At 33.8% G+C, this 10,111-nt stretch overlaps 1 protein-coding gene across 1 annotated transcript; it reads right to left on the minus strand.

Moving 5' to 3' along the window:
• Nucleotides 1–2,151: 2,151 nt before the first annotated feature.
• Nucleotides 2,152–9,746, minus strand: LOTGIDRAFT_111904 (hypothetical protein; the record flags this gene model as incomplete). The annotated part of the gene is made up of 8 exons (XM_009049691.1): nt 2,152–2,257; nt 4,004–4,239; nt 4,385–4,620; nt 5,418–5,437; nt 6,332–6,536; nt 6,864–6,978; nt 9,048–9,171; nt 9,547–9,746. Coding segments are annotated over 8 exons (1,242 nt in total), but the record flags the coding sequence as incomplete, so codon positions are not given.
• Nucleotides 9,747–10,111: the final 365 nt, after the last annotated feature.

The raw sequence follows: 10,111 nt of genomic DNA on the forward strand, positions 1-10,111 counted from the left end.
ATTGTTACTGTACTGCCAAATATTTTCATTTAAAATCAAAGCTGCCAGTGGGTGTATATTACCTCGCCTGGCAAGCTATCTTATTATTAATTGTAGTACTTCAAAATCATTCATCCGATGAATACTTTACTGGGATTTCGTTTATATAGACTTGCATGCCAAGTTTCATTAAGGAACAAACTGTAGCCTCTTTCATGTCTGCAAGAAATCTGAACAGTCAGACGGATTGACGCGGTCGTATAAACATATTAATACTTCGTAATATATTCCAGTCCACCAAAGATATCTCTACCACGGAAACATTTCTAAACATTGATAGTATATTCCCTTTTCCCTTTTAGGAAATATAAATGCAGAGGACGCAAACTTGCTCGGAAGCTGACAGATCTGTGTCAAACAGGTCTTGTCATATACTTGAGTCGGATTGTGAAGAATACCGTCCGGTTCATTACTAGTTCTTGACTAACCTTATTTCAAGTACATGAGCCACTAACCTAAGGTGAAAACAGAGATGACAGGGCGCGAATTGGGGGCTCTAATTAGCAAGTAATCGGAATAACAATGACAACATTTTTCTAACACAGCATTTTTATAAGCAGTAAAATAGAATACATAACAATCTAAATTAAAGAAAGTGCGAATTAACTAATAAAAATAAATATTGAACAACCTGAAAAGAAATCGTCTAAAGCATAATTATGATTATTCAGTTCCATTCAGCGCTGTTTTTTTTTCCTTTATACAATAATCTGAACATGAATGATTGGGTCTTATACCTGAAAACGGCTTTATTGATTGAATTAACTGTCATTTGTATCCAATTACATTTTCTGATCAGACATTCCGAACGAATCGTTCGCTGTTATGGGGCTGGTTATTGGAAAACAATATACGTCAGAATTGAATTTTGTTACCAACACTTATTAACAGATTAATAATAGACTGAATTATTTTCAAAACTACTCCAACTACTATTTTGGGGCGCTGTCCCTTTAGAATCACACTTGAAAGAGCCTCCTAGTTAATGTCTTCACAAATTCAAGCTAGTACTTGGTCTACACCTTGACTGCAATAGTCACCATTCTTGTAACACGGAAGTTTGTTAAAGCAACGATTTGATTGTACGCTAGCGAATACAGTCAATCAGAGCTCTTGATAAATTATCTAATAACAATGCGCCCTAATGTTAACAGTCTTTATGTCGAGGGATATGTTAACTGTTTTCGGTGGTATACAATCAATTTAGATAGACATTGACCGTAATATACAAAAAGTTGCTATTGCATACCTTGTTAACTATGTCATGTAGAAGCAGACATTGGATACTGACCCTACAAAGCACAGCATACTTACTGTTTCCTACAGCGCCAGTACTAGTGGGTCGAGCTGAGGCCAAACAATGGGTCGCAATCGACAATTATTAAGTCAAATTGATCAAGAATAATTTATGATTCGGAGAGACAAGAAAAAAGGTTAATGATTTCCACCTGCACCGTTTTTGTATTTCTTATCATCTTAAGTTACCATTGAAGGATAGAAAGCGAAATTCAGATTAAGATATGACAGAAAAAAATAGTTCAAGCTGATAATACACTCAAGCAGAAAAATAACGTAAATATGAAATAATTTAGTATAGTGAGCTTCAATCGAACATGTCATCTTCTATAAACCTTCTTATTTCATTACAAACACTCCTGCAAAAGAAATTATCAATCTTTTACACAACTTCCAAAAGTTTCAAAGACAGACGTGTGATTTGAACGTACATATTTCTCAAAGAAAAGGTGGCATCCAGCACTCAAAATCATACGATCTCTTTCCACAAAGTCAAATTAAGAACAAATATTTGTATAAACAAATTTGTTATTCACGAACTGAATTTCTTTTTTGGACATTTTTAAGAGCAGTTATGCATATTTCAACGATATATAAATGTCTCTGATTGATTGTATAATAATAAAATTTAAATCCAACGAAGAAGGACAAACTTTTGGATTCTTGATAATGCATATAGATTATATATCCATATATACAATCATGCTGTTCTGTGTAACTTTTCTGATTTTTGTTCTTCCAATTGCCAAATTTCATTTTCATAATAATTCACTGTGTACAGTAATTTAAGTAAAGTAAAAGGGAAAATAACTACCATCATGGCATTTCTTTTGACCACTTTTCGACGTCAACATCAATAGCGGACAGTGTACCTGTAGATTTCCCCACTACAAATAATATATTTTGTCCATTTGGACTCTTACTGGCTGATACAAATCTGAAAAAAAAAACATATAATTAAAATATATCGATACCCAAAATTTAATTTAGGAATTTGGTTTAAGTTATCAGTGATCGCGACTTCTAAACAAGAGTTCATCTTAACATTTTCTTTTTCTCCTACCCAACAATATATTAAATATTGTATTTCTTTGTTTGTAAACGCACTACTGGCCAGTGATCATGGAAAAACATGTTATACTATGTGTGAATCAAATTTTTTCTATGTAAAAGAAATTTCACACTTGATAAAATCCATTACAGATAATTCTATACCATGTTTATATAAGACAATATCTGGTGGCTCGGTGATATGACACTGGCTCGTTATACAGAAAGGTCGAGAGAAGAAATTCGAAATTTTCAACTCAAGTTTTCCCAGTTTTAAGAGACTTCAACGGAAAAACGTCTGGTCGTTTGTATGAGAACATTCAGCTCAGCTCCTATGTGCTACAGTCTGATGTGCGAAATCTATGGCCCAGGTCACGTTTTTTTTCTAGAAACGTAATCTGAGAAAGATGGGCGCGAAGTATGTAATGATTGTTTTTAGTTTACTATGAACAATATTATCATTTAAGCTCTTATTTTTTGAATATGCAACTATCATTTTCTGCTTATAGACATGGGCAAGTCTTCGGGCAAGTCAATTTCTATACGCTCAATTGGGATTAGGGTGAGATCGTCTATTGAATGGTCGAGGTTGAAATGATTAGAAACAGGCTTGTCTTTCTTTAATTTGATGTCCGACCTATGAGCATTAAAACGGGTTCGCAAATTATTCTTAGTTTCTAATACATATTGTTTGGGCCATTTCTTGCATGAAATTAAATATATTACATTCGAATGTTCACATGTTCCTGGATCGGGTACCTTTTATTCGTAGAGTTGCTTGCAAAAATAATGAGTTTCTGATATAAAGTGACATGTTTTGCATCTACTGGACAAACATGGAGCACTTCTTAAACCTGGAGGTACTTCGGCATAAAGTCTGTTTTTAGCTGCTATCTTTGCTAAGGTGGAATTTTTTATGTTTCGTAAAAATCGTTTAGAGTACCCACGCTCTTTTAGTTTTGAGAAAACAATCGTACAGGCTTGGTTGAAATCAGAAGATTTTGTACAAATTCGGTGAAATCGTAAAACTTATGCCTTAATTATACCAGAAAAGGTATGTTTTGGGTGAAAGGAGCTCTTGTGCAAGAGTTGATCTGTTTCTTTGAAATACACTTTTAATATCCAGTTTATTTGTTTCTGCTATGGAATTTCCCTTAAAGACAGTGGTATCGAGAAAGTCTATGCTTTTGTCACTCACGTTTGCGGTTAGTTTGATAGAAGGATGGTGGTTGTTGAGAATTTCAAGGAATGCCCAAAACTGTTCGATAGAATAAGTCCAAACCATAAAAATGTCATCCAAAAAGCGTCCGTAAAAAAGTGGGTCAAATGGACAGAGGGGCAACACCTCACGTTCCCACTCTGCCATGAAAAGGTTTGCGTACGAAGGGGCGAATCGTTTGCCCATTGCTGTCCTTGAAGTTTGTAAATATGTTTTACAATTAAATGTGAAATCGTTTCGACTAAGACAAATCTCTAAAAGCTGTAGAATTCCATCGTCGGGTCTGTTTGGATCTGATCTATTAAAAGCTTTACGAACTGCCGTTAAACCAGTAGTGTTATCGATATTGGTATACATAGAAGAAACGTTGATAGAAATTAAAATAGCATTAGAGGGAACTCGAAACCAACATACTTGAAATTTTCGGGATTTATTTCTGATATTTTTCGTTTGGTATACAAGTGTTTCAAACGTTTATCATATTCAGGTATGTTGAAGTACAGATATTCGAATTTGGTTTCTTTAAAGTCATCCCCAACCGAGAATACAACTATTGTTCCTGGCCTTTCACAACCCAAAAGAATTACCAGTTTGCCATCAATCTCAGCGGTTTCCACTGCTTCACATTCAGGACCCTACAAGCAGGTTATAGAAGATATTAATTGTCCAACTCACATTTTGTCTTATTTGTTTAAGAAAATGACGAAATGTCGATTTTAAGAATTCTAATCCATACATAAACAAAGAGTGATATGGCATTTTTAAATATTTTATGTTTACCTTATTGTCTGATTGGGTATCTCTTTGCTGATTGATTGATTGCCCCCCTTTATAATTACTGTTAAATATTTCTGGAGCTAGTTCTGAAATTTTCCTTTCTATAGTGTCACCACTATCGAACAATATGGACATATCAGAAGCTTTGCGAATTGTGAATCCACGTCCACCATAGAAATATAAGTTTTCATATTTTCTTGTATTGTCAAGTCCATCAAGTTTAGAAAAGAATAATCTTCCTGTAATAAAAATAAAATTCTTCAGTATCCAAAATGATTACTCTGTTCATCAGTTAGCATGTCTTTCAACGACCCGGCACAACGGTTTCAGAAGTTTCTAATGCAAAATGTAAAAAGCATCAGAAGGTATTGCACATTCAGAATAAAATTCACTCTGGAGAAAAATGTCTTAGTACATCGGTGTGCAGGGTTTTATTTTAATGGCATGGAAAGTTGTCTATCAGTTTATAAGAATTTATAATGATATTATAAAACATTATGGATATACGATAAATATATACAGGAAAAAGACCTACCTAGTCTACTGTCGTTGGCTAAATCTGATTTTATAGACTGTGGTATTTTATCTGACAATTTATCTATAATAAACATATATCAAAGCTGTTAGTCGGCGTATATTAACTTGCCTGACAAATTATTATATTATTTCACATCACAATCTTGATGATAAGTCAGTCAATATTTCCGTTGTGTGCACCGGAACTCTCTGAATTATCTGAATTGGGTCAGAAAAAAACCCCTAAAATTCGAGACTTAAATTCCGCCAAAGGCTGTGCATAAATTTGAGAATGTACGTACATGTATATAGTAATTTTGGACAGCTTATGATATGATTTAAATTATCAATAAGTATATTATCACGATCAATAATCGGAGAGTTCAGGAATTTGGAATTTTACACCCACTGCAATATTTGGTATTTACTTTTTATATATTCATAATGATGTACGATGTAAGACACATTAATAAATACCAACAAACTGTTTAGATATATGATATAAAATACACCAATTTACCAAGTCTGCAAGAAAAGTTTCTGAACGTGTATACCAAGAGGCGCTTGACTGCCTATAAACGAAACAAGAACTTAAATAATCACCCAAATCCATGGCAAACTGAAATCTGTTTGAACAAATACTCTTATGCAGTTTCTTGGCCTTATATTCATTTTTTCTATATATTATATCAAGTATTTCTCATATAGGCCCAGTGGGTGAAAGAACATTTGTACAAAGTAACTTTTTCTTAGCACAGGACAAGTTGGTACCAAACAAATTCATTATCATTGTTAAAACTAACATTACTTAGCTAACCAGCACTTGAAAAGTCCTTGCTTTGGACCAAGGCCCGTAATTTCTATGAGTTAAATCAAAATAATGCCATGTCCACAATGTCAAGCTAGTACGAACTTCATATTATGCCTTGACTGCAATATCCGGCTTTCTTGTTTCACGAATACAGCGATTTTTTTGGATTGAACAGTCAATCAGTTCCCTCGACGGAAAGACTGTGAGCATACTGACTTATTGTTTACATACTTTCTGTCAATTGCTCTGATAAGCTATATTCGCTTGCGTACATTTCGATGAAATCGCCGCATTTACAAACTTCTGTGATACAAGAAAGGTAGATATTCCAGACGGGGTATAAGAAAAAGTTTGTTTACATGCCGGTTATCTCTTTGTGATATGAAAGCAATTTAAAAGCACCTTAGAGACTTAAACGTGATTATGATTACTGGTTAGCAAGATGCAAAACTGATGCTTAGATACCCCCAATACCGCCCCCCAATAGACAGAAATGACTTGGTTTATCCATGTCAGTCAAAATATAAACAGATTAATTTGCCACTGGCGTTATTTTTAAGTTTTCCTTTAATCAATGAAAACGTGTATACAAATTTTCAATTATAGTCCGCAAATTAGCTCACTCAATCGCTATAAGATAACGTTTTGACAAAGATTTACCTGGATTAAACCAATTTCCTCGTCTTTTTTCATTAAAACTATTAGAGTAGCTTTTATATGCCCCTTCATCAGCCGTAATGATAATACCCTCATCATTCCAATGGTGATATTTGATACGATCCGGTAAGTAGAAGGATCGTATAAAATCGTAGTTGTTCATGTGAATACCTGGAATATATATATTTACATTAGATCAATAACGCCGATAAAGATAGTTAAAAATCGAAAAGGAGCAGGCTAATTCCGCTGTCCTGGCAACATTTCCCTCATTGTACCCTACACAGCGTTTCCCGATGTCATTAGCCCACATGGTGCATAAAAGTAGGACGTAAAACGCTAATTTCATTTCATTTATACACTGTTTAATGTATTATTAATTCATATGACACTGAGCTTCAGCCCTGAGCAATGTTATGTAAACTTTAAACTTCCCACAGATTCTGCGAAAAATACGGTATCATTTTGTTTGAACCATAACAAAAAATCAACAATTACCTCCATCTTTGTCACTAGTGTCCAATGTATATTTATCCCATGTTTTATATCCCAATCCTTTGATTTCGTCTATTTCTAATTTTCTCACATCCACAATAGCAATAGCATTGTTTTCCTACAACATAATAGAGGTACTTTATCACAAGCTACGAGTGTTACGTTTCGTAGTTGCTGTGGTCCAGCACATACCAAGTCGGAAATTTGATATTGCGCATGAATCATATATTTAAATAATCAATTCAAACCATTTACAGGTTCATTAATATGTGTCATACACACCATCTTAAAACAGAACAAAGGATTTGAGAATTCAGTGATTAGTTTTTATTGCTTTGGCTGTATGGTTAGGTTATAAAATAATAATAACTTGATTTTGCCAACCCATTCAGACTAATTTAGTCTAGGTCCCACAAAACTAAAAATTATATACAAGATTACATAAAGAATAAAAATACAGAAAATAACATAAAACATTTATACATTTACAAAGTTACATGGATGAGGAAAGAAATATGAAAATGTAAACACAAATTATATGAAGAATAAAAACACAGAAAGTTTCATAAAACATTTGCAATGTGGTTTGAAATATAAAAATGTTAATACTGTGTCTCTAAGATTATATATAAGTTTTAAGGTATAAGGTATAAGTTTTAAAGTAAAATGAAATGGTACAAAAAAAAACAAAAAGAATGGTTACAAATGCTAAAGAAACAATTAATCATAATTGTCAGTGAGAACAAACTGAACGGTGTCATCGATATCCAAATCTAATTTGATGGGATTGAGCAGGGGGGAATCTGTACATTCTGAACACGACAGCACAAAACAACAACTGGTGAACCTGGACATTTAGAAGAGGGCAACAAGCCGTATATACAGATTCTCGAAGTCTGATCTCTAAGGCAGTCTAAGGGAATGTGATTTGGAGCCTGCATAAAATGTTGGTAATTTGCTTTGAATAGATTCTTTGACACAAATGTTACTATTCAACATGATTGTTCCAATATAACAACCCCAATTGGTCGCAAAGAATGAATAGGCTTAAGCATTTTCTCCCTAACATTCAGCTAAGCGGACTTACATGATCATCAGTGAAACCTTACGGTCTAACTCGAAGCTTGTAGTAAATGATCTGACTGGCTGCAAGCTACAAAATTTTATATTCACATCATTTTTCTATGAATGACGCCATCTTGAATCCGACGAATCTGCCCTAGGAGGCGGATTCACGGATTCAAAATTCGGATTAGGATTCAGGGCAAACCGTTGTAAACGAGTGGCACGGATTTAGAATCCTGTTTCAGGTTGGTTGTAAACGAGTAGGGTCTTAGTTTTATATTCACATCAGTTTCAAATCATTTTGCAAATTAGCAAATAAAAGCAATTCAAATAAGCAAGTTAATTTTGCTACTGTGACAAAAAATTAAACAATTAACAATTATGTTTCTATTATTCAACAACTGGTGAACCTGGACATTTAGAAGAGGGGCAACAAGCCGTGTATACAGATTCTCGAAGTCTGATCTCTAAGGCAGTCTAAGGGAATGTGATTTGGAGCCTGCATAAAATGTTGGTAATTTGCTTTGAATAGATTCTTTGACACAAATGTTACTATTCAACATGATTGTTCCAATACAACAACCCCAATTGGTCGCAAAGAATGAATAGGCTTAAGCATTTTCTCCCTAACATTCAGCTAAGCGGACTTACATGATCATCAGTGAAACCTTACGGTCTAACTCGAAGCTTGTAGTAAATGATCTGACTGGCTGCAAGCTACAAAATTTCCAAGCTGTGTTTGGGATGGGGGATACTGCCTGATTGACCCAGGCTGGAACTTCTGATATTATCAAGAAACAATATTGTTCTTAAATTCATGGGCATGGTGAGCTATTTTGTCACTAACCACAAACAAATAATTATTCTGATTTAATAATAAAATCTTATCAATTGATTGTTAGTGTTAGTATGAATAAGAGTACTAAAATTAATGTACATGATGATTATTGTCATTGCAAAAGTTGTTTTACAATATTCTTTCGTTGTCAATCACAAATTTGTAGACAGCCTTTGGCGCAACTTATTCTCGATTTGTAGGTCTTTTCTGAACCAATTCGTGGAGTTCGGAATTTTACACCCACCGATCTTACTGCACTAATGAAAAAGTAGAGAAAACCATACCTGCAGTGCAACATAAGCTATAGTTTCATCACAATTGAAAGTGATGGATTCAGGTTCTATATCACGATCAAATGTATTTTCTCTGAAAACAAATCTTACTCCTTCCTTTTCTAAATCTGTTTGTCTAGAAATATAAATAGAGGTTGTTCAAACAAGTGAAAAAGATTCGAAAAGCAAGACTTATTTAAAATTATAAGTGCCCTATGAATGACGCCATCTTGAATCCGACGAATCTGCCCTAGGAGGCGGATTCACGGATTCAAAATTCGGATTAGGATTCAGGGCAAACCGTTGTAAACGAGTGGCACGGATTTAGAATCCTGTTTCAGGTTGGTTGTAAACGAGTAGGGTCTTAGTTTTATATTCACATCAGTTTCAAATCATTTTGCAAATTAGCAAATAAAAGCAATTCAAATAAGCAAGTTAATTTTGCTACTGTGACAAAAAATTAAACAATTAACAATTATGTTTCTATTATGAAACTGTTTTCAAATCTTACTTGTCGTTGAATTTCGTAAAATTAAGCTCTGTATATTCATAATTATTTTCAACACCATTAGTAAATCTTATAATACCAACACTTCCAAGTGGATTTTGAAATGAATTAGTAGATCCAAAAGCTCGTGCTTCATTAGCTACAACAATTGTTTTACAATCTTTTGTTGGTTTGATCATAAGTGGCATATTTCCAACTAAAATAATACAATTTATCTGATGAAGTTGAAATTATGTAATTATTGACTTTTGTCATTATACAATTTATGACTTTTGGTAAGGTTGTCATTGTGCCATTTATGACTTCCGGCGAGGTATACTTAAGACAGTATCAACATAAAAGGTGTTCTATTTATCGAGGCTTGATTTTAACAGAATTGATTTGAAGTTAAAAGAATAAAGTAAAAATGTTTTGAGATAGAAATGTAAAATGCCGTACCTTGGATTTTATGGATGACATCCAGTGAATCTGAACAACCAAATTCGTATTTCTTGAGAACATAAACAGTTCCGTCGCCACTATCTATGTCAAACAGGGAAGCGAAAATATAACCACCACAGTACTCGAT

Source organism: Lottia gigantea (genome assembly GCF_000327385.1).
Source record: "Lottia gigantea unplaced genomic scaffold LOTGIsca_14, whole genome shotgun sequence".
Lineage (NCBI taxonomy): Eukaryota > Metazoa > Mollusca > Gastropoda > Lottiidae > Lottia > Lottia gigantea.